Source organism: Takifugu rubripes, chromosome 14, assembly GCF_901000725.2.
Source record: "Takifugu rubripes chromosome 14, fTakRub1.2, whole genome shotgun sequence".
In the NCBI taxonomy this organism is placed as follows: Eukaryota; Metazoa; Chordata; class Actinopteri; order Tetraodontiformes; family Tetraodontidae; genus Takifugu; species Takifugu rubripes.
The window spans coordinates 2,799,939-2,824,742 of NC_042298.1; the positions used below are offsets into that span (position 1 = coordinate 2,799,939).

Here is a 24,804-nt window from a genome sequence, read left to right on the forward strand (position 1 = left end):
CAGCCCGGGAGCCAATCAGCTTCCGGATACCGCAGAGGCTCGTTGAAGGGGTGGGGGGGGCGGCCCGAGAACTTTGATTTACAGGAGATTAAGTTGGTCTCCAAAGCGCCTTGGTAACGTCGTTTCAAGAAGAAAAACATTTTTTTCAATCCCAAATGACAAAACAAAATCATCAAGCTGGATGCTTCTGGCGACAGCCTGTGTCACTGGGTTTAAATGACCCGTAGTAACCCCACGGTGGCTGCACAGGGTACAGGCCATCTGTACCATGAGGCCCTGCCCCTGGTATGTTCACGCCTGGGTAACAACAATAAAAAAAAAAAACCTCACATTGGGACATCAGAGACGTGCGTAACTCTGGAAATCCACAGATAATGTTTTAGGGATTACTGATATGAGGATGGTGGGTGTGATTTCACCGAGCTGTCAGGTTACTTTCACCATTCTGGGGTATTTAAGAGTTCTGCCGCCGTGGCATTCATCGATTATTATCTGTAAATCTATTTCTAAGGTTTATCCAAGTGTTTTAGATTATATAGCGCATTTGAAGTTAGCGGCACCAGTCCCTCTGTCTCCCCCTACTGGCCGAGGTTAGACAGCATCATACTCGAGAGCGCACGGAGGTAAATATTTTCCGTGTTTTTGTTCTTTACATTTTTTTCCCACAGCAAACTGATTTAAATCAAAGTACATTTACTTGTTAGCTGTGCAAAACGGAACACGAAGACAGGCAGATGTGCAGTAAAGATACAAAAACTGCAACGAATCATCAGTGATGTGACGCTACAGTCGGTAAAAATGACACAGAACTCATGATTTCAGTCCAAATAAGGCTGTAAAACTATATAAATAGTATGAAATCGACAGCCATTAATTCTCTTTGAGTGTGGACTGTTCTCTGCTGCCCCACGTCTTTGCTCCTCCAGTTAAAATAAGCAGACTTAAAACGATCGTTGCTCCAATAGTAGACTTGGTTACTGCGTGTTCTGGATCAAGCAATAGAGACCCAAGAACATCTGTCCAATGTGGTCAGAGCTTAGGAATTATTTTAGTAAAATATATATGCTTGAAAAAGAATTAATTTCCAAAAAATCCAAAGTGTGGTTGCAAGAAACCATATCTAAATGTGTGACAATATACTTAACAAGGTATTGTAGCTTCTCCTCTTTTAAATGCTGTAATAAAAGCATAATTAATAAGCAAAGGAACTCAATACTCTAGTTTATACTCCTTTAGTGTAGTAAAAGTGTGTAGAAGTTGCAGCTTTTCCCATATAATAATAATAATAATGAACAGAGGTAAAACTCTGATTACAGTCATGCTTTATTCTTCTTGATCTCCTCTAAAAGAATCAAATTAAAGGCTCTCTCACATCTCACACGCGTCTTCCACTCCGTGTTGTCTGCCAGTTTCTTCCACTATACTCTTCTTTACACTTTTTCATCTTAAATAGTTTTTATTAGTTTGTGACTTCAAACCAAGACATCATTGATTGTCAACACAAAATCTGTTGTAGCACCAGTACAATAAAACTGTACTTTAGCTTTTCTGAAACACTGATTCTGAATGAGGGAGGGGGGAAAAAAAATCTCAATAATAAAGGGATAATCCGTACATTTTCTAAATGAAGCACCAACCATACAAAGGATTTTTTTTTTTCAATATATAAGCTTCAGATACACAAGAGATCAAATATATTAAATGACTATTAAATTAAGCACAACAAACAGTGTAAATGCAACACTGCAACACAAAGCACTCGGGGCTGGACGCGGGGGCCAGTCATGGCTGCAGTAAAGAGGGCGACTCAGAGGTGGTTCAGAGCTTCTATCCAGGATTCTGGATTATTTTGTAGGAGTGGAGAACACTTCTTCAGTCCAGTCATGTAAACTCTTCGACCTGGAGGTCCAGAAACGTGATAAAGTGAAGGAAATGCTGCTATTAGGTCCATCCTGTGGTGAAAAAGACCGAAAAGCTGGAGAAAAAATATATAGAAACTAGATTCTTGTCAGTGGACGACTGTATGCGAGTGTTGTGTGCCGTGAGCTCCTCTCTGCGGGTCTCCGGGTCTCTCACATCGACAGAGAAACCATCTGGGCCAATGGCATCCCTGACTTAAGCCTCTTAGCTTTACGCAAGAGTTCACCAAGATAAAAGCCTTGGATTAGCTCCCATTCCAAAAAAAATTATATCGCTTTCCCTCAGGAACAATCTCCAACAAAAACTCCTGAACGTCATCTGTCCTTTGCCACGAGAACACAATTATATAACCCTGATGGCAAGATATACATATACACTACCATGTACATACATAATCAATAAAAAAGTTTGTTCTGATTTATTCAAATATACCTATAGATAGGAACCTGAAAGCTGCTTTCCAGCACTGAACACGTCCGTGTGCATGTCTCTGTGGTCGCTATCGCCACCTTTTATCTGAGGTGAAGGTGACCGTGCGGGTGTCGGCGTGGCTGGAGCTGGAAATCAAGCCCACGGCCTCGTCACAATGGACGGAGCGGCTTCCTTCCAGCTCTGCCTTCAAAGCGCTGCGCTGCAGAGGGGAGGCTATCGGCTGCGGGCTCTCCCCGCCTTCCTCTGCGTTTCCTCCTCCTCCTCCTCCTCCTCCTCCTGCAGGATGTGAATAGAGGAGCCCAGCAGTCTCTGGAGCTCCGGCACACATCGCACCAGTTCTACCAGCTCCTGCTCCCCCTCCTCTTCTTCCTCCTCCTCCTCCTCCTCCTCCTTCTTGCCTTTGTGAGGGGAAGCCAAAGCGGTGCTGACCTGGCTGACCGACACCTGCGCCCAGAGCTCGGTGCGCAGCAAGCTCACCACTTCCAAGTGCGGGTAACGAGCCCGAAAGATGCGTGCAGACATCTTGAGCCGCTTCAGGACGTCCATCAGCAGGAACCAGTTGCAAAAGCTGCAGGAGAAAGATGGGCGATATTAGCGACGAGTTCCCAGCATCCTGGTGAGGAGCACATGTAGTGGTGATATGGTTGCCAGAGATATTAAAATAGACCAGGAATGGCTCAAATAAACACCTCGACCATACATCATCTCCGCCAAGACTGTGAAACGATCTATAAATGACAACCAAAGCATGTGATATAGATAAAAATAGCATGGATCCTGTGCTTTACAGGCTAAGAAAGGGCCTGAGACAGCGTCCTTAGATATCTGGGATTAGAGCTTGGTTGAAGGACTCTAATGGTGTGACATCTAAAGTGATCCTGATGTATAGATGTGGGTAGTGGGGAGGCGACACCGTGGTGAAAAGGGTCTGAAGAGTCAGGATATTGTCAGCAGCAGTATCAGAACAGAAACAGTGAATTCATATAAAGACTAATAATCCAGCAGCTACAGCATGGAGATCGCTCAAGAATTCACAGTTTAATCTTGCTTGAGCTCAGCAGAACCATGATTAACATGCACAGCAGGGCTATCCTTCACTGCGTCTTTCTTCCAGACTTAATATCATTAGTTCCTTTTTGGATAAAACTCACCCCTGGGCTAAAGACACCTGAACGTGATAGCAGGGTAAAAGAGGCTCTGATGACAACTCAAAGACGAGACAGTCTTTATCTGCGTCCTCAGTCTTTCCAGTATCGTTCTCCTGCATCTCCTGACCCTCATCAGACAGCAGGAAGTCCCAGCAGGCCTCCTGATCGGTCTCTGCGAGGACAAGGCGAGCAGACTGTTAATGACGAGGACATGGCGCCCTCTAGCGGACAAACTGCACACAGCCCCTATAACGCACCTCTGACGGAGAGGGCAATCTTTAATCACAGCCTAAAATTAACTAAGCATAATTAATTCACTCTTGGTGTTTTAACCAAGCAGAAGAAAAAAAACCAAAGCATCTTGAGAAGGGCAAAAAGTAAGATTACAGTATGGGTATATTATTAGAATATTAATCAATGTAGTAACACGTATGCTGGGGTAAAGTGTAATATCACACTTGAATAAGATTTAATGGCGTGATAAGATTTTACAGTGAAATCTTTGACATACTGTATATGCACATCCAAATTAATCAAGAAAAAATTGGAGGAAAAAACAAACTCATGGATCCAAACGTCAAACTTGTATTTTCTATGATATTACTGCCTAGAAAATACTTGGTCATTTTGATGATGACATAAGATTTGATGAATTAGGAGTAAAAAAAAAAAAAAAGAAAGGAATCATTATTGCAGTGAGACACAATTAACTGTCTTCCATCACTTCGATGATTCTTTATAAGCCTTATTTCTTTTTTCCCCCCTCCATCAAGTCTAATTCATTCTTTTCCCCGCTGGAAAATTAATTATTTTCCGCCACAAACTTTACAAACGTCAGTCCAAGATTTGGTGGAGGATCAGCCCAGAGGTTTCACGTGCACGAAGGATTCTTACCAAAAAGAGAGCTGCTGTAGAAATCCCAGTGTAAACTGGGATCCTGCTCCTTGCGGCCTTCCAGGTCTGTGAAATATTCTAGAATGGAACAGTGTGTTTCAGTTTCAGCAAAGTTACAGAGAAAACACCAGGTACATACGGCCGCTTTTGTGCTCGTATGATTTAAATGATGCATGCGCGTAAATATCAATACTTCAGCTGCGGAAAGCCCGAAGCGAGATCATTAAAACCGGTTATCGACAGCGAGGAGAATGCGGAAAATAAAGCCGAAAACGCGCCGTCCCTACGACGCTCAGCTTCCCTCTGCTTCACGGTGATAAGCAGGAGTGAGCCGCTCATATCACAAGTTTCTCAGGAAGCTGCAGAAGACGTGCAATTTATCACGTCGCCTGACTCGGGTAGCGGGGCCGGAGCGCCACAGGGGGGGCACATCCGAGGCCCTTGCCTTTAAACACCCCTGTTTTTAGTGATCAATAACTGACCAAATCCTATTATGACTGCGATCCACTGCTCCGACGTTTCCTAAAGTGAAACCCCTTATTTTTTTGAAAGGCTGCAGCGAAAGTAGACGAGACGTCGTGGGGACCTTTCCTGCTTTCTTCAGCCGAGCAACTCTGAACACGGAAGCAGGCTTTGGCTTCATCTTTCGCCGCGCCGCTGTCATTTAGGAGAGCACCTGCAGGAGTTCAGCCACGTGGAGCTGGAGCTCAGGTCTAGATGAAACCTCCCGGTGCATTGAAAAGACAAATTAGGCAATCTGAGAAGGGCTCCTGAAGACGGGCCCCTTGATCCTGCGTGAATAGGAGTTTATTCTTTATTACTCTGAGATTCATCCTTCACGTCACTCCAAACAATCACTGCATCTGCAGAGCGCAGCGTTAATGTGACCCTTATTCCTCTGCTAGCGCTAATAAGCTCCGCAGATGGGGCACAATGTTCTATTGCTCATTTTACAGCCTCGTGCCACCGGGATTTCTTTTTTTTTTACAGAACTTTTTGGTTTTTTTGCCGATGAAGAGGGAGGAACCTGTGGCTACCTGTGAGGAAGGTCTTCATGGTGGGACTCTGAGCCAGTTTGACCGGCGTCTGTCCGGAGTAGGTGGCCAGAGTGGGGTCTGCGCCGTGGTTCAGGAGCAGCCAGACTATTGGCAGGTTGTCGCTCGCCACTGCGTCGTGGAGAGGCCTGACCAAAGGAAAAAGACAATGTGGTCTAAAGGTCAGCTGATCTGGAAGCACATAAAGACGTGACCTGTGCCAGAGTGACGCCGCCGGTCTCTTCTTCGGTGGAGTTTTATGCTGTTGAACTTGAGATCGTTTCTATAACAGGAAACCCGAAAGGGTCACTTAAAATTCAGCCCCGTAGAGCTTTCTATTTCTATGGCGCCATTTTGAACAACCTGGATAAGTTTAACCAGATCCCCTGGAGTGAGTGAGGGGCTGAAGAACGCTGATTGGTGCAGCACATATCCAGGCAACGTTTCATTGCTACGAGCTTCAACTTTGCGTTCTGATCGTTCAGAAAATGGAGCAGAAGGGGAGAAGCTGAGAGATGAGGAGGGAGAAAATCAGCGCGACGCTGAGTCGGCACATTGAAGCGAGTCCGTGGAAGAAAGGTCGGCGAGTCGGTGGAGCTAAATGTCGGACACGGGCTGAAACAGATTCGTGGAAGTGAAAAATCTCCGCTAAGATTAATTAGAAGCTGGAGGATGAGCACCGGGGCGCCTTAACCCTCCCCCATACATCATCAGCCCCATTTTAGCACAGTTCAGGTGGCCCTGAAACAGAAACCACAGGGTTTGTTTTTACCTGAGTAAACAAAACCATGGTGATAAAAGCTCCTGGATGTGTGGGAAATGCTTCAAATACAGGTTAGAAGTGACCTTTGCAACCTTTCTAACATCAGGAGAGCTGCAATAAACAGACTTTAAGGAATCACCTGGACTCTTGGTGTAAAACATGAACCCAAAACCTCCATCAGCTGCTGAGCATCATGATTTTAACAGTCAATGATGACCCCCCCATCCCCATCCCCCATAGCCCACCAGGCTAACAGCATTGATTACATGCTCCTAAAACCTGTTCACTCCATGAACATTTTGTCGAAATGCTCATCAGCTCAATAAATCTGGAGCTCAATACGCATAGACAGGCGGCTCCCGACAGCCGCTCAGAAGACTTTGCCGATTAGATTATCCTGTTGCACCAGCTGCTTTTCAAAGGTCGCTTTAAAAAGCGGCACGTTGAAATGCACCACCGAGGTTTCGGCGATCGCAAAAGACTGACCGCGTTCCGTCCTGGGCGCTGCAGTTGACGTCTGCGCCGTGTTTCAGCAGCATCTGGACGATCTGGGTCCAGCCTCGAGAGGACGCCTCGTGGAGGGCTGTGTAACCGGCATTATCACGCCGATTGACCTCCCTGACATCCTTCTCCAGACAGTACAGAACCACATCCTGCAGGGGAGGAGGAAGGGAGGGAGGGAGGAGGGAGGGAGGGAGAGGGGGGGGGGTGCCGTCAAAGTCAAACAGACATGGCGTTTCGTGCTCAGCAGCTCCCACCAACGCTGACACATGTAACCGTGGTTACCTGATAGCCCAGCCGCGCGGCTCGCTGCAGCAGGGTCTCCCCGGCGTTCTTGTTGACGATCAGCCGCCGGACCTCTGGGGGGATGGGCTTTTTGGGTGGAGACTCCGCATTGCTGCTTCTTCCCGAAGAGCCTCTCTTACCGGCGAGAGATGACGGCAAACTTTTGGGAGCGGGCGAAGGGCTGGCCGTTCTTTTCGCATCACTGTCATCTTCCAGAGCAACAGAGGCACCTCGCTTACCCAAACCGCTGCGTCTGCCCGTCTGAAATATAGATTTCCTAATTAGAGAGCTGCGTGGAGCTCATGTAAAACGCCTGAAGCAAACTTGCCCAGCATGAAAACATACCGACGGTTTTGTGACAAAATAAAGCCTTTTTTTTTAACCACAGGGGGGCACAGTAGGTCAATAAATTGGTAGAGAAAAGCCCACACGCTTTGGGACGTCCATAAGTAAACATAAAGGTACCTTCTGGTCGCCGTGGTCACATAAGTGTTTGCTTTTGAATTTTCTCTTCCCTGAAGGTTTGTCGCCGCCCTCTGGAGACACCTCGCTGTCGTGATAGCGGACCGATCCCGAGCGGGTGAGCGAGGGTCGTCGGGGAGGGGGGTCTGAACCGGGAGCCTTGGGACTCGGACACTGAGCCGCCTGTCGCTCTGTAATGATGGGATGGGGGTTACGGTGCGTGGACGTCAGTGAAACGCCACAAACGTTATTGATCTTTCAGCACCACTTATTGCATTTATGATGTCCTGGAGCTGCCACTGGCAATTATGAGCCAATCTATTCTGCCTTTGCAGCCCTGGGCCTGCTCTAACACAGAAACATATAGGATGCATACATTATCACACCAACAGGTAACAGATGTGAATAAAACACGGTTCGCATATCAGGAATAATTAGCAGAAGAAGGGTGTTAAAAATGTTCCTGAAGCTGTGCAAAAATGTTCCTAAGCTCTAACATGGGCACATATTTCTTGGGTGAAGAAGCCCAACAGCTTTCATCATAAAAGAGATGGACCAAAAGCCACAGGGTCGCTCCTTCAGGACCGCCGGCAGCCGAGAAAGGGCGAGTTACAGTCAAACAGGCCCCATTCTTCAAACTTCTGTACTCCTTGGTGAATTATGCTGGATTATCTCATTATTGTCACGGTGCTCTGAATAATGGTTCCGTCTGTGAAACGACCGGCTGCAACGGCGCCGGTTGATACCCGCCGTGGGAAATTAGCACCGTTTCTTTACAGATGCTGACAAAGAAAATAGAGAAAAGCAATAAAATCATCCTAAGACTAATCACAGCTCAATGTTTGAACAATCAAATGTTTGTTGGGAAATTTCCCATAAAGTAAACAACTTGTTGTGTAATCCTTATCTTTTGTGCTTCATAGCCATTTGTAGATCTTCCATTTTTACTCACGTATGCTGCCTGAATATATGCTAAAGTTCAACCGAATAACTGAACTGAGGCAATCAGCATTGTGAAATCAATTTATAAATCCCAAATGTTGTTAAACATCGGAATATTGAGGACACAATAAGGAAGAAATAATAGTCTTCACACTGAGAGTTTTCCAAAAGCACCAACAGGAAGTTTCAGATATATTTTAACAACAGCTTCAGCTGGGATGTTAACAAATTCCTCTATAATTAATTCATGCATGCTATCATAATCCTGGATAATAAATCAACAGGGGACGATGAGAAAACCAACCAGTGTCTGACTGACACACCCAGCAGCTTTAAACAACCTAAACGATGGCCAAAACCTTTACGAACGCAAACAGCCTCAGTCAGAATCTTCAATCAATCAAATATAGCTGCCAATTAAACGCAAAACATGAGTGACCGTCAACAGTTAATAACTCCTGGAGGCTTATTATGCTCCTCTTAATTGGGATACTATTGAGCACAAGTGCTGTATAATAAATGTATCTTATCTTTATCATCAAAGCATTGTTCATTTACTTCAGGTGGAAACTTCCTTCTTTTCCTTCTTTCATGTTTGTCCTCTGAAACTGCACAGACACGTTATATCGCTTGCATTTGCAACCTAGATGTTTTGTTAAACCTGCCAGTAAAGATAAGCTCGGGACTTCACTTTAGACAACGAAAAGCAGTTGGTCAGTTCTAGGTCCAGAAGAAAGAACACGCCAGATGCCTCACTTCTGCTCCATTAGCAGCTGTTGCTAGCTGCTAGCCAATTTTTTTCCCCCCTTTCACTTAGCTGCTGGTGCTAACTGGTGATGTCAGCACAATATGCATGCACAGAGCCAAGCCAACAAGAATTCTGATGTGAGAGTGTAAAAGGTGTAAATTTGATCCAAGATCATGTATGTAAGCGCTGCAGGAACGAACCAGAGCTGCAGGGGCCGTGACGGCCTACGAATACTGACGGACTCAAACAAGCAAAAACTCAGACAAAGATGATTTTACCTTGCTTTTCTTACAAAAATGAACTCTAACACGCCCAAAAAGAGAGCTGAGTCACAGACAATGGCTAAAGGAAATCCAGCGGAGGAGGGAAAGTGGATGTGCAGTCTCTTGGGATCCCTCATTTTATTCACAACTTTGCAAAACCATCTGAAATTTGCACAGATTCATATGAAGAATCCCAACATGAGGGCTGATGAGAGCAGAGTGCAACGAGAGCTCCCTCACACACCAGTCCTGAATCGGCAGGTTGGAGAGAACAACCTTCTAATGGCGAATGTCAATTAAAGCCGGCAGGTGACTGGTGCAGGACACCCAAAGCTGACATGGCTTAGTGGCTCCAGAAGAGGCCAGATGGCTGCTGGGCTGGTGTGTGACGGCCTTTAAAAGGCCGCCACACACAGCTTGAACTGAGTTTCAAGTTCCTGAACATGACTTCGGGGATGCACGTGTGTTTATCGTCTCAAATATCTTTCATTTTGATTCAGCATTGCGGAGTGAGAACTATGAATACGCAATCAGAGCATGTGTGCAACAAACAACCGCAATCTGGCCTGAAATGTGGCCTCTAGAGCGAAACCCTGACTGGAGAAACCGGAGGAAAAGCCGCCTACCTGCTGGTGTTTCGCTGTGCTGTCGGAGGGGGTCCGAGTCCTCCAGGTGCGCCGCGTCTTCCAGTTTAACTTTCTCTGTGATATACTCCCCCGTCTGATACTTCCTGCTTCGACACCTCTGACGTTTCACGTGGGCGGGCGTCTCGGCCTCCGAGGCCGTCCTGTCCTTGCCCCGAGACGCTCGCTCTGGCAGCGGGGTCGACCGAGGCCTCCCTCTTGGACGGCGGGCAGGTTGGGCGGAATTCAGAACGGGTGGTGGGGAGGATGGCGGAGTAGGCACTGGCGGGGTTGGGGGGGAAGGCGTGGCAAAGCCCCAGAGGTCGAGTCGGGCCTCGTCCGCTCGCCGCCGTCCTCTTCTCAGCCTCGGGAAGGGGCTGTCGGACGCGTCCGTCTCTCCTGCGGCGGAGCAGCTGTGGAACGCCGGAGTCTCGGCAGTCTGCTGACGTCTGCCTTCATCTGGAACAAATTCCGAATAACATTTAAACATAAGAGCGTCATAAAAACAAACATCTTGGACCACTCCGGTCACTAAAAGTGTCCAGATTGGACGTCACAGGGTAATAAAGACCAGCCTTTACCTGCTCTGTTATGGTTCTGTTCCATCTTGATGGGAGCGGTCCTGTCCCCAGGAACGGACCCTTTACCCTGTGGAGCGACGGGTCCGGCGCACCGTCTCTGCTCCGCTGCTGATGCGTTTTGTTTCTTCTGCTGAAACACAGTAAACACCTGCTTTGATGGACAACGCTGTGCTGGCTGCTATCGATTAAACATTACGGCGACGGACTTTCATAATTAGTCGCCGAATGTATGAGAGGAAGTTCTTTGCAGATAAAGTTTCTAAACCAAAGACAATATTAACGGTACCCTGCAGTAAAACCGACACGCACAGATAAGTCATTTACCTCCTTTTGGCAGGACCCTGTGATTGGAGTTTTTTCTGTGTCGCTCTTTCTCGCCGCAGCCTTCTTTAATGAGCCCATTGGTGATTTCTCCTTCGCTGGCTTGGAGGTGGTTTTCCTTTGTTTGACAGCGGCAGCTTTTGCTTTGGTCGGGGACTCTTCTTTGGTACCGTTTGTTTGCTTCTCAAACCTGTCACTTCCAGCGGCGCACTGGCCTGCAAGAATAGATGCGACCATGCCTTCCAATTTGTCGGCGGGAGGACTGTCTGGTGCCCCACTTTCTGCCTTTAGCACGTCCCCCTCCAACACCTGGGCTAGCTTGCTCTCCTTCCTGTTGCCGTTTGTTGATGCGTTGCCCGCAAATAGATGACAGTGGCCCGCGTGTTCCCTCTGAACCGTGCTTAAATCCGTGTTGTTCTTCACCAGCTCAGCGTGGTTGGCCTTCTCGTGTCTCTTCGCGGCTTGAGTCGAATCCGCTTGAGACGGCGCAGCGCCCCATTTCTCCACAGACCAGTACGGGGGGCATTTCAGCACTGACGGCTGCTTAGGCTGGGTGTCTTGGCTCCCCGTTAATGGATTCAGGACGTCGTCTTTTGGTGTCAAAGGCGAGGACTGAGCATTGCCCTCACTCGTTTCAATGGCTTGCTGCTTTACGATGGACGCCAGGTTGGAAAGGGGGGACTTGACTCTGTCCCATTTGTCGTCCTCGGGTTTGGATGGACTGTGATGGGCAAATTTGGAGCCTTCCGTCGCGGCGGCGCACTTGTTGTTCGGAGAACCTTGTGTGTTTTTCCCTGCTTGGTGTGGAAGATTAGGTAGCTGTTGCCAGGCTGGATTGACATGAGCGGCTCTGCCAGGTCCAGATTTCTGAATCTGAGTATTAGCTCCCTTAGTGGGGCAGTTCTCACTCAGGCTGGTGTTTTTCACATGCTTATTGCTATGAGCATGCTGACTGCCCTTCATCAAACAAGATGGCTTCTTTCCCCCTGAGGCCAGATGTTCTCCTTGGTCAATTATGGATATAAACTCCTGCTTTGCAAAACTCTGGAACTCATCCGCGAATGTCCCTTTCCCATCTTTGCCCCGCAGTGTAGACGCCAGTATGGGGCTAGCTACGCCCACATATGTTCCCGGGATGCTTTTTATCGGATCTTGCGGCAGCCCTTTACCCCAGGTCGCTTTGGATTCCGAGACCTGGTGATTCTGAGGCCTAATTGCCGGCTTTTGAGCTCCATTTCTGTGTGTGTTGGGCAGGACAGGGTATTGCCCTGCTGCTGAGCTATATGCTACAGTCCTCTTGGAGGTAGTAAAATCCCTCTGATTCGACTCGTTGTGAACCGCTGGCTCGTTAATGCATTTTGGACGTTTCGATTTTGCAGATAAATCAAGAGGCACGTCTCTCGGCTCTGCAGAACTAACTTTGTGGTCCTCCGCAGCAGATGGGGGTGCTTTAAAAGAGCTCATGGGCGTCTTTTCTGTGCTGTTGCCCTTCTCCGCATGGTTAAGCAGTCTGCTCTGGGACGTGATGCTGGCCAGCGCCGAGCCGCAACAAATGGCAGCAGTTGGAGACAGTGTATAACAGGTGGGTGCCGCAGACGTTAATGTCGGGTGCTGCAATGGTAGCGCGATAGCTGGAGACGCTACCACCGAGGCTAGAGACTTGTGCTGTTCTGCAGATTTGCCGTTCTTGTTTGTAGAATGGTTCGATTTAAGTTTCGAGGCGGATATGCCAGTTTTTTTCTCCGCAGGCGGAGTCCGGCCCACAGAGAAGGAATAGGGATAGGTCCGCATGAGAGGTGCCCCCCGGACACCTGAGCTCTGAGGCTGAATTTCCTTCTGACACTGATTTGCCACGGCGTCCCTCAAGGCCGCGATGTCGCCCAATGCTGGTGGAAGGGTGATTTTACAAAGCGAGGAGGAAAAATTCGCAGAAGGCAGAAAGGCAACCGGCTGGACGGGTTTAAACACGGCGGGGCACTGGAACCCGGGCGGGACGCTTTGCGCGGGTTGTGTTTGCGGGTGCGCTTGTTTACCGGAAGCCGCGTTGCTGTGACAGGCTTTGAGCGGCTCGTCCCTGCTGGCCTTTGTACCGCTCGACCACTGAGGGGTCGGGAAAACGCCAGCGCCCTCGGACTTGAGTTTAGGGAGCTCCGCCTTCTTGTCCGCTCTCTTCTCCGAGCCGGCGACGGCCGGGCCGGAAGCGGCCGCGTTGCTGAGCTGCTGCGCTGGGGAACGATCGGGGCTGCTGTTGCAGTTGCTCGAGTCCACGCAAGCTTTCATGGTCTTACAGTCTTTCGCTTGAGCGGTCTTGTTTTGCTGACTGAGGGTAACATCTCCTCTAAACTCGGGGGGTAGCGTTTGGGGGGGATTTCCCACCATACTCGCGGATGTTTTACTGGGAGCACAGATCTCTCTCTTCACCGCGCCTCCATCCGCTACATTCATTAGTGTAGGATCCACCTGCGGAATCAGACAGGTTGCCGGTGTCAGTTCAAGTAAACAATTCCCTTCATCCTGGAATAAGCACAATAATGACGATAATGGGAAATCAGATTACCTGCATAGGTGTTTCTTCGCTACAACATGCCTTGGGAGCAGCCGAGACCTTCAGGTGATCGTTTCGTGTGAAATGCAGCGATGTGCTGAGGGACACACAAGAAAGATCACCTTTAATGCGGTTTCATTTACCCTCTAATGAAAAAAGTAAAAGCCTTTCTGCACAGCAGCAAGTGATTCAGAGCTAGCGATATTGGGAAACTGAAAACTTCCTGTGTTTGAGATGGACTTGAAGCATAGCTGTGTTACAATTTCCTCAGAGCTGGGAGGCAAATGGGGAGGGGGGAAAAACTGTAAACTGTCATGGCTGTTGTATCAGTGGTTTACGCACACACGGCACGAGCACACAGACACGAGTATTTTCTTCTGCCTTAATGGGAAAATCTGCGGACATGGAAGGATTATGAGCCTCATGCAGAGGTCCCAGCGACATGCTGCTTTCAACTGTCCTGGTTTGGTCCGCGCAGTAGATCCTTTTCAAAGCCTCAGACAGAATAGCGCAGCCACAAAAACAGGAGCAAATAAAACTACAACATGCAACAGGACGTGTTCCGAGGAGACAATTAGACACTAGTGACGCAGATTTTGGTTCACCATTACGTTGAATCCGCCTGCTATTTCTGTTGTGGCATGCCCCCTGTGACTGTAGATATGAGGAGGAAAAGAGAGATGCCATACGGTCTGACACCCACCCAGCCACAGGTTCTGCTATTCCACTTCCACAAACTAGGAGAGAATTGGCTGTGACGGCTTAAATGATCTATTATTAGCGAGTGGCAGCACCAATGTGCTGTATGTTGGTGGTGAAGCCACAGCAGAGTCAATGGAAGCTTCATTAATAATAATCACAACAACAAATAATAACGCTGATGACAATAAAGACCGAACATCTGCCAGCGCTTTGGAAGAACGTGAAAAGGTTTCACCTTGGGTTCGATGAAACCCAGCGTGAACGACGCACACAATGACTGACACGCACGATCTCTGCCGGGATCCGCGAAGCTGAAAGGAATCCAGCGACGCACGCTGCGCTCGGTGCAAGGAGGGTCTGGATTCACGGCCGTACAACAGTTGCTCACAGCTACAGTTTGTCTTTGTGCTGCGATCGTTACGCGCTCCATTCCGCAACAACGTTTGAATTCTTCCGCTCCGATGTAGGCCAGCAAATACATGCGGCGGCGGCGTGCGCGCAGGCCGTGGGCAACACTCCGCAGACAAAACAAAGTCAGGCTTGACATTACCTTTGAGAGGAAAGAGAGAAGAATGAGGAGGAAAAAGAGATGCAATTATTCCCCAGCTGCCTACTTGGACCCGGCTTGCAGGGCGTCCAGCCGATGCCACAAGACGTCTCATTTGTCATATCCGAAAAGTGCACGAAAAGGATCACACGCACGACGTCCCATTGTGTCTCCCCGAACAACAACGTCGGGTCGCTGATGTAAATATCAGCATGGGGAAAAACTCCGGAGAGCTCCAGGTCGCTGTCGCCGAGGATGGCGAGCAGCGAGGAGAAGACAACTGGATCCCAGGTGATCGCTCCATCCGAACGGAATCAACCATGATCTAGTCCCCGAGGAGGACTGAAATGAGTCCTGCCGAAGGGACAAGATTTGGATACACAAGGCCAAGTGACAGGGAAGATGCCCCCACCCTCTGGCTGCGTCGTATTCGGACACAATGTGACACATCTCCGCCCGATAAGGTAAGTAAACAAGGAGCGAGAGACCCCCAACAAACTCCTAAATAACACAAACAGCCAACAAAGTAACACTGCCTCTCAGTTCTATTTATTTTTCACAGACAAATCACCCATTGCCCCCGCTGATTGCGCGCAACTGAGCTGCGGTGACTTATTCGCAAATACAAAAAAAAAAAAAAAAAAAAAGTGGCCGGCTACCAGAGGGGTGGGTGACAACTTGATACACAGGACTGCGCTGCTGGAACAGCCCAGAAAAAAAAGAGGGCAAACAATATATTTAACTACACTGACCAGCACCGCGGGTGGATTCCCCAGCTCCCTGCGCAGCAGACTCTCCCCGGAACCCTCCGCGCTGCTCCCGGTGCTCTCCGCGTTGAGGCGGGCTACTATTATCTCTCCCCGGTCGACCCGATGTGAAGTGCTCCCGGCTCTCGTATCGGCCCTCCGCTAGACCGACTCAACCCCTCCGTGCTGAAACGCCTTCGCCGAACCCCTGTCGACCCGCCGCGTCTCCTCCGTTACCACCCCCTCCCGAGCACTCTCTTGTCCCTGAAATATTCAATAATTCCCGAGCTAATGAGCGAGGGGGGGGGGAGAAGAGATGTCTAATGACACAAACAGTTACGAACCCGCTCGTCCAGATGGCATGTGAACGACGCGCAGGCACGACTCGTGCGCGGTCGTGTCCAGCCTTTCGCCTCCGCCGTCCGTGGCTGCTCACTAATCTCGACGGTTTTTGGTTCTAAAAAGTGTGGGGGATAGGGAGGGAGGGAGGGAGACTGGGAAGAGAGGAGGAGGGGAGGGCGGGGGGGTGGTCAAGACAGTCCGTTGCGTTCGCTACTCCGGAGGGAGAGAGAGGAGAGAGAGAGGAAAGAGGGGCAGGAGGGTGCTCGGTGACAGCATGGGAGATGTAGTGCTCGGCTATCCACGCCCAGGATCAGACGCTGGAGAGCCTGGGAGGGGTGCGGACTGCAGGTACCGGCATGCAACGCGAGCTCCAGCCGCTCAAGGGGAATGGTCTGTCGCGACCAACGGTGCGCTAAACTGAAGGGGTTTATCAGAGTAACGAAGTCACAAACTGCGTTTTAGAGCAAAGCGCGGTCCCGCGATCACTCAGCGGGCTCTGCGCGCCCTTGGAGGCGGCCAGGTCAGTGATCAGGGCGAGGGCAGCGGGGGATGCCGCTCAACTCAGCTGTCAAATTCTTTTAGAAAAAAACAAGTGGGAGATGTTTGGGGCTGTTTCAGGGGAATTAATGCGAGGAAGCAAGAGTCTGGGGCTGGAGGCGCTCCAGTTGCATGCTGTAGGCAGACTGATGCGGCTCGGAGGGGATGTGAGGGGGCAGGCTCGCAGGCCTTTCCTGCTCCTTTTGTCCATTCTTTTGAAATATGCCAGACACGTTATCTTTCACTTTTTGGTAACTTGTGCTGATGTCGTACAGCTGGAGTTGCCAGTGTTGAAAACTGGGGTGGTGGTGGTGGGGGGGGGGAGTTGTGCAAACACAAAATGACTCCTATAAAAGTCCATCTCAGATATGTGACGATGGGACATATGACCATTTCTACATTTGACCATATCCCCAGAAAATCAAAGGCAAAATTACAAGAGATTCATTAAACAAATAGAGCCCAAATGCAGACATAATACAATCACAACTTTCCTGCTTGGATCCAACAGGAGCGTACTGGGATGATGGATCTGACAGACACCATGGGTTACTGATAATACAAACCAGGATTACAAGCAAAAAGTGCCGTGTCAAAATGTCCAAATCATATTTCCTGTCATGGTCACCCCAGGCTTCATCTCTCTCACACACATAAATGGACTCGCACTGAGCTGCAATTAAAACCTCGCGGATATGATTGGAACCTGCAGCATTTTTAAAAGAATAACCTTCAATGAACACCCTTTTTTGCGTTCGTGGGAGAAGCAAACTGTGAAACCTGACGCTGCAGATTCGCCCGACGCACAGGCAGAGGCATCACTTTTAGACATAAATATTAACATTTATACCACTTTTCGTTCCTTTCTGGGGGAAGCCCCGATCGTCTTGTTACCCTGTTGTTATTAGGCCACTTGTCAAACCTGAAACTTTGGGCCTGCGGTTTAGACGAGACCAACAATTTCGTACTTTTCTCAACATTTGTGGGGATGAGGAAATAATAGTGTGCGCGCACACACACACACACACACACACACACACACACACACACAGGCTAACACACGGCGTGTGTGCTGACTACCATGCGGGGTCAGCCGTCCTGTCGGTCCGCGAGCCCAGAGTATCCGGTCTCGCGGAGCTGCTCCGCGTGCGAGAGCTTCGAACGTGCCCTTCGACTCTCGCGCAGTAATGGCTGCGAGCGGAGCGTTGACAAGATGACCAAACGGATCGAACGTCGCTCGCTGGCAGAAAGAGGAACGGAACCGTGTCGGTGTGACGGAGGATCGCAGCCCGGGCAGCTGATCCATCGCGCCGCGTCTGAGCCGGGGTAACCCGGAGACCTCCGCCGCCGCTGGAGAGCCATCCCGGTAGTGTTCGGCTGCTCCGCCAATTAGTTCGCACACTCCGCGGCGGATGTATCGCGCTATAGGATTAAACACGTCCACGAAAAAAACTTATCAGACGTGCATTTAGAAATCGACTGATGCTACACGCACGCTCCGCCGTGGCTTACACGAAGACACGCTATTTATTGCGTGGGCCTTAATTATTTATTTTCTAAAGAATGCCGTCTTCAAAGGGGACACACATGGTCCATCCATCTGAGTCATATCGGAGATTATCGACCCTATTTAGGCCGCCATGGTTTACGGCGATGAGGATGTCCCGTTTAAGTTCGCGGTTCACCTGACCAACACTGGATGTCGAGACATGAGGGGAACGCTGAGTGGAAACCGGCGGCTTTATCCTTCCATCTTGACTAAACTAAGGAAATATTCCACAACAACCGAGGGGAGGCTGGTCGCCGACCACAGAAACTGTGGAGGGTGATGTTCATGTTTGTCAGGTTAATGGTTGGCCCGATGCCTCGTCCAGCTCCCGGTTCGTTGCTATCCGAAATTTAAACGCATCACTTAGTTATCGTGTCAGCCGCTGGATACACCGCATCCACGCACGCACGGACAGCAGACCTGAGTCCCGTGTCACCGCATACACAACTTGACTGTACGTATCTGCGAGTCTACATAATGTCGTGGGATAACAGCGAGACGACGCCGCGACTGCGCTTCCAGCAAGACGCCGACGGCGTGAAAAATACCAATATCCAGGTCAAAGTTTGACAGAGTTTTGACTCGCCCTCCACAGCGCCGTGCAATGCCCCCTTTAATGCCCCCTGCTCGCCCGTAACGCCTTTGTTATTAGTAATCTCATGGTATTGCGCCGTCTTACCTTGCGCTCCGAGCCGTTTCCAGCCACAAAGCCTGCACACAGCGCAACAAGCTATTGTTGTCTACGCGGAGACGTCCGTGCGGGGCCAGAGATGTGATTCCGAAGTACAATGAATACAGTCTGCAATTTTGGCTTGTCCTCGCGATCTTCCCTTATTGCCAGTTTTCGGTCTGCAGCAGCTGGAGATGAAAATCGCGCACCCTGGGTCCTAGCGCCGGGAGAAGCCCTACAGGTGAATAACAAACGCTGGTGCTCGGTGGGTTTGGATCTCTTAATTGCACGGGGGGCTTCGCATGAGGCACCCAAGCACTCCTTCCGAGATGCCTCCCCCCCCCCCCGACATTTAAACCAAATTTTGGGCATGAAAAGGGGAACCGCTGCGCTCAATTTCACGGGACACTAATGATATGCGCAGCGCCGCACTGAAAATTACTGTTTGCCAAAACGCCACAGTGTCAGAAGCGCTTATTTTTCACCATTAAACCTTCCACAAAACCATGCATGTCGGTGTTTAAGTGTTTAACCAGTCTATTAATGCCACCTACAAAACAGGTATGTCAGGCTGCAGCAGCTGACTAGGACATAGACATAAGCAAGAAAGCAAATGTACCTGCCACAATGACAATGATATGATCAGCCAGTCTTCCAATATGCTCAAGCATCGGCCACATATTGTGATATTCATGCCTCATATTCGACTTTAACCGCTCCGGTAACTTTATTCGCCTGTACTTCTTCAGTCTTAGCAAAGACAATGGCAACACTTCAATCAGTGCTTACAAGGACAGTCTTGATGGCTTAAAAGCAGCATCATCATCGTTATATCACACAAAAAATAAAAGAAATCAAATATTGCAAATAACTTTCATTTCAGTATTTCCATAGACCTTTAAAATAGCTGATTGGGAATTGTTTTTGGGTTTAGAAAAAGTAAACAAACCATCAAAATATCAGGAGAATGCTGTGCACAGAGAACTCGACACGGAGCTTACATGAATTTCCATCTGATTTTATTTTTCTACTCAGAACTGCAGCTGAAATATAAAAAGGCATTCGCGAGATCCTTTAAAGGAAGTGCTGAACTGTTAAACCAAACAGGTTTTGATGGTGACTGTTGATATGACAATGTGATTTTCTGATCAATGGCGGTTTATACTCATGCTCAAAAATGACCTAAAAACCTGTTTTTAGCATTATCACATGCAGGGATAAACACTAGCGTGAATATTCAGCTCCCTTCATAAACAGGAAGTAAACTTAGCTTCTCAATAGACTGTCCTAATTCATGTTCTAGCAGCTTCCTGCACACTACAGTTACGTTTTTAAATTAAACATGGTTGTGGTTGTGTACGTCTGAGGGTTGTAACAGCTGCTATATTTAATTTTGCATTTAAAAGCAATAGTTGACATAATTTGTCATGCAGATAAACATCCTGATGGATGCTGGACGAATGGTGTGAGGGTGAAAAATGTCATGGCTACCTGGACATGTGTTTATGATGGAACCATGACCAGTACCAGTAGAGGCACAGGACAGAAAAGATTCCGTCTTATCTCCAGAAAAATTCCCAACATAGAAAGCATCATTCTTTGACTAATGTGACCCTTCCAAGTTTCACACAGGCACAAAAGAGGACTAAAACTATCTAGTGTCTGGGCAGTTTCATGAGCCCTCTGAGGCTGATCAACAAAAAACCCCTTTTATGACCCTGAACAGAAAAATTTAAATAACAGTAGTGTTAAAGGCACACAGCCATCACAAGTTTGAGATTGATGTCCACTCTTTACAGGCAAATTTGCCAGCAGTGTTGCAATGGGTATTTAATTCAAAAGCAAAATGTAATTATTATTAATTAAATTATGATATTGGTCAACATGGGCCTATTTATTCTCCTATAGATATTTTACGTGTGATATTAACAGTGTTTGTCTATTATTATCCTGGACAGCAAAAGCATGGCACTAACCTTCTGGTGTCTGCCTCCAACATCACTTTTTTTCTCCACTTCATGTATATATACCACTATGATTACTCCCTGTGGCGCGGTGGATTACACATAATAAAAACAACCTAAACATCTATATATGTATAACACTGAATCTTTCATTCTACCCCAGGCTACTGAATTGAATAAAACCATTAAACAGAAACTTTCATTAGAGCCTGACTTGATCTTACACCAATTAAATGAAATACTAAAAAAGAGCCACCACTGCTGAATTTTGGTCAGCTAAAGTCCTCATTTTAGAGTAAAATGTGAACTGCAGTTTGGTGTTCTTTTCCCTCCCAGTGGCATGTTGGCGGTGTCCCATCGTCCCTGAAGTCATAATGCTAGACACCAGTGCTGTTTAAAGTCACCCCTGCAATATCTCCCGCGCTGGAGACTGGCTTCCACTGGTGTCAGAACGTAAGACCACCGCCCAGCTGGGATGTATCAGACAGCAAACAAACAGGTTCCTGTCAGAGTGTGCAACATGCAGGAAAATAGGGGGGCTTTGCAAACAGATTTGAGTGAGTGTGACCAGGGCCCAGTTTAGAAGGCTGAGCGACTGGGTCACAGCATCAACAACACTGCTGCTCTGGTGGGGTCTTCCCAGCCTGCAGAGGTTAGTGTCTATCAAAGGTGGACACTAAGTGACCACAGGGTCGGGTCATGGGCAGCAGCCTCTTATGGATTCACACCGGGAGAGTTAAGCACATAAGCTATGGTGGCTCAAACTGTTGGAGAAGCAGAACCTGCTTCTGATGGAAAGCTGTCGGTCCATCCTAACTTGTTGGGTATGAGGCTGCACAGAGGCAGACCAGACAGGGGAGGGGGCATGTGGGCTCCTGTCCACCGCTAGGATTGCCAACAATGGGCACGTACATCACATGGATCACCTGGTGCATGGGTGTGGCTAACCTGGGAAACACATGGCACCAGGATGCACTATGGGAAGAAAACAAGCCGGTAGAGCCACTGTGATTCTTCGGGCAATGTTCTGCGAAGAAACCCTGGGTCCTACCATTCGTGAGGATGCTACTTTGAGACGTCCCACCTCCCAAAGCACTTTTGTAAACCCTGTACACCCTTTCCTGGAAACAATATCCCCGGATGGCTGTGGTCTGTTCCAGCAGGATAACGCACCCTACTGCAAAACAAATACGGTTCAGGTAAGGTTTGAAGAGCACGAGTTCGAGATATCAATCTGTGGGATACGCTGGAACGACACCTTTCTGCTTACAGAACCTGGAACTGACATATTGATGCCAGACACCACAGCACACCTTCAGGGCTCTAGCCCATGCCTCCACAGGCCAGCGGTGTTTTGGCAGCAGAAGTGGGACCAACAAAATATTCGTCATGTGTTCATATTGTTATTCCTGGTTGGTGTATTTACCAGAAAATAGTGCTGGATTTCTTTTCAGCACCAGTCCCTCTATACCATCAATTTTCTGGTTGATAAAAGATATACACACAAACACACCTTTAAGTGTCTACTTCCAAGTGAATGCTAGTGTTCTGCAGTAAATTTTTCAGAGGATGAAGACAAACAGCCTCCTTATTTCCACTTGACAGGAGGTGAAGTGAGGCTCAATGTGGCTCAAAAGGCAACGCTAGAAACTAACTCGAGATTTTCCCTAAAGATACATTCAACAGACCAAATATCTCAAACAGAGGGAATTACAGCATTTGCCACCAAAGAAACCGACCTCACCAAAGCAGATTCCTTATCCGGAATGCTGTAAGTATTGCTGATAAACTTGTGTAATCCTGATTTTGTTGCTGCAGTACTGCGGTAAGTATTGACAACAACCTGCAAGAATAGGCAACCCTGGAATCATTGACTAAAAAGCTTTATACAGAGAAAGAGAACACCTTGTTTTGTGCCTATTTCAAACCAAAAAAGGAGTATCTGAAGTTGTTTCTAATAAGATTTTTTATTAGTGTGGCTGTCACCGAGGTAGATATTCCGTTTTGACTGAGATTGATGGTGCACGCTGTGCAAGCACCTGCAGAATTATTGAAATCACAAGTGTGAGCAAGAACAGGCACTTGAAACCACCCATGGGCATGTACCAGCAAATAGTGGGCCTTGTTAAACTGACATCAACTTCGGTTTTGGAAGCCACACTGTTAAACTATAATTTAGTCACAATGGCTGACTGCAGAGTCAGAACTGAAGTTACCACTGATAGCGACCTGATCTTCCAGTGGTAGAAACTGGGGGGGAGAACTAGTTCCTCCCACTGACGGCTCCTCCAAACACAATCAACTCAAGATTGCAGCTGTGAGAAATGGAGTTCTACAACACTTTTTAACTGTGTAATGGCCTCTGTTTTTTTCGATAGCATGTTGGCACCCCTAACTTATCAAAAACGAAGGTGTCGGCCGAGGATTCAAACATGCTATTTAGGTTTAACTTTAAATGCAGGTGTTGCCATTAGCGACACATTATTACGCTGAAACGTAGGCAGATGTCGCTGTTAGGGATGTGGTCAAGGTTAGAAGTGGGGCATCAAAACCTCATCATCAAACAAACAATCCATCAAATACAGGAGTCAAAATCAACCACGATCCTTTTATAGCCTGTCTCAAGTTTAATAATGCTCTCTATTCTAATCATCGCTGATGCGTTATTGTCCCACCAAGCGTCGATAATTGAAGATTCAAAGTTGAAATAGACTCTGTTTTACATTATAGCAACGCTGTTTATGTTTATTAGACTTTACTCCTTATCCGTTTAATTAAAGGTTTATTAATAACCGAGATAATAAGAGACAAAAAAAATCTTTAAGGTCACAGCCAATTAATTTTTGCAGGGATTCAAACAGCAAACACTGCAATTGAAAATTAAATAGCTTTAAGATGTTTGACAACATCAAACCTAGCTTTGGGCTATTGTATTTAGCCCATTTTAGATATTTTATAGTCCAGATGATTATTTACATGATGAGATTCTAATCTAAGTAAAGTTCCAATGTGTAACTTTCTCTAAAAAACACAAATACAAACTAGTATTTGTTAATCTAATTTTAGCTTATGGTATTCATTCCTAAATTCTAAATACATCTACTGCAGCAAACCTCTGTATGAGAAAATATCATTTTGTTCCCTGACAGCCACTGTAAGGGAGCAGGATGAGGACATGTTTTCAGATATCTGTATGCTCCGTGCAAGCTGGTGGCAAATTTTGCAGAATTTTATCTGCACTTGCTAAACTGAATGTTCAGCCTCACTTGGGTGTGCCGTGGTTTAATTAAATTGCTCATTCTATCTTCCATATACCGACAACATGGTAAATTAATAGTTCTTGTTATCACATGCATGTATAATAATTCGACTGACAACATCTGAGACAGGATTATTGAGAATAAACAGTCAAGTTGCCATGTGTTCACCATAGAGTTCATCCCCACACTCTCTCCATTCAGTGCTAGCTATCTATCTATCTATCTATCTATCTATCTATCTATCTATCTATCTATCTATCTATCTATCTAGACAGAGATAACTCAGAATGCACATGCACTTTTCACAAAGCCTAGGATAAAATTATAAGGGATGTGATGTTCAAGGTGCACATCCCACATATCATTTTCCAGTGAGTTGCTCCTCCCGAGTTAAAATAGGTGTCAATCGGCTGCAACTTTTCATCAGGGAAAGAAAAGTTTACATCCGTCTACGACTTGTGCTTTAGCCTGGACTATACATCCCGACTGGTGTAGGGACCTGAGGCGCAATATATGCCCCTTGTAATATAAACACCAAACGCAAAACACTTCCCTCGGCGTTGCACATACGTCCCGAGTTTACTGCCTATTGTCATGTATGAGATGGGTGCTATAGAAAGGGCATCCAGAGAGATTCACTGCTAGAATCAAGTTTTTTGGGTCACATACTTGGTTCCTGGTTAGCTGGATAGTCCACGTATCAAACGTGCTCCTCTCCACGGCGATCGTCCAAAGAGGCGTCTCTCCCAGCGTGGTCATTCCAGTTGGGATGTAGCGCGGAGCAGACAGCTACCGGGATGATCTATCATGGCTAACTACCGCTCCGTCTCAGCGGCCTCGAAGGCAAAACGTCCCGGGAGAGATCGACTCAGAATAGCAATGGCCATACGGTTAGCGACGCCTCGCTGCGTTACTGTCCTAAATGAGGGAACCTCTGGAAGGTCTGGAGCCGAACAATATCAGTATTCGGTACACACCAACATATGACCGCTGAATGTCAGCGGGTTCAACGTTTATCTACTACT

General features: G+C 47.6%; 1 protein-coding gene across 5 annotated transcripts; it reads right to left on the minus strand.

The window, feature by feature from the left end:
* Positions 1–1,305: 1,305 nt before the first annotated feature.
* bcorl1 (BCL6 corepressor-like 1) lies at positions 1,306–24,791 on the minus strand. 5 transcript variants are annotated; one of them, XM_029847243.1, is made up of 14 exons: positions 18,565–18,892; positions 15,802–15,951; positions 15,464–15,721; positions 13,475–13,559; positions 10,921–13,377; positions 10,597–10,726; positions 10,019–10,474; positions 7,443–7,630; positions 6,978–7,238; positions 6,678–6,844; positions 5,432–5,577; positions 4,395–4,472; positions 3,504–3,672; positions 1,306–2,920 (listed from the first exon to the last, which is right to left on the minus strand). In XM_029847243.1, the coding sequence occupies exons 4-14, from the start codon at positions 13,478–13,480 to the stop codon at positions 2,566–2,568; spliced, it is 4,413 nt and encodes a 1,470-aa protein (XP_029703103.1). In that variant the 5' UTR covers positions 13,481–13,559; positions 15,464–15,721; positions 15,802–15,951; positions 18,565–18,892; the 3' UTR covers positions 1,306–2,565. The 5 variants fall into 5 exon arrangements, with proteins under 5 accessions (XP_029703103.1, XP_029703106.1, XP_029703102.1 ...); XM_029847246.1 differs by lacking the exon at positions 15,464–15,721 and having other exon boundaries at positions 10,597–10,723; positions 18,565–18,893; XM_029847242.1 differs by lacking the exon at positions 15,464–15,721.
* Positions 24,792–24,804: the final 13 nt, after the last annotated feature.

Coding starts and splice junctions, on each gene's coding strand:
- bcorl1 (XM_029847245.1), bottom strand. Junction 10,727..10,920: donor CAGGGTCCTGCCAAAAGGAG/GTAAATGACTTA, acceptor ACTGTGTTTCAG/CAGAAGAAACAAAACGCATC. Junction 3,673..4,394: donor CTACAGCAGCTCTCTTTTTG/GTAAGAATCCTT, acceptor TTGTCCTCGCAG/AGACCGATCAGGAGGCCTGC.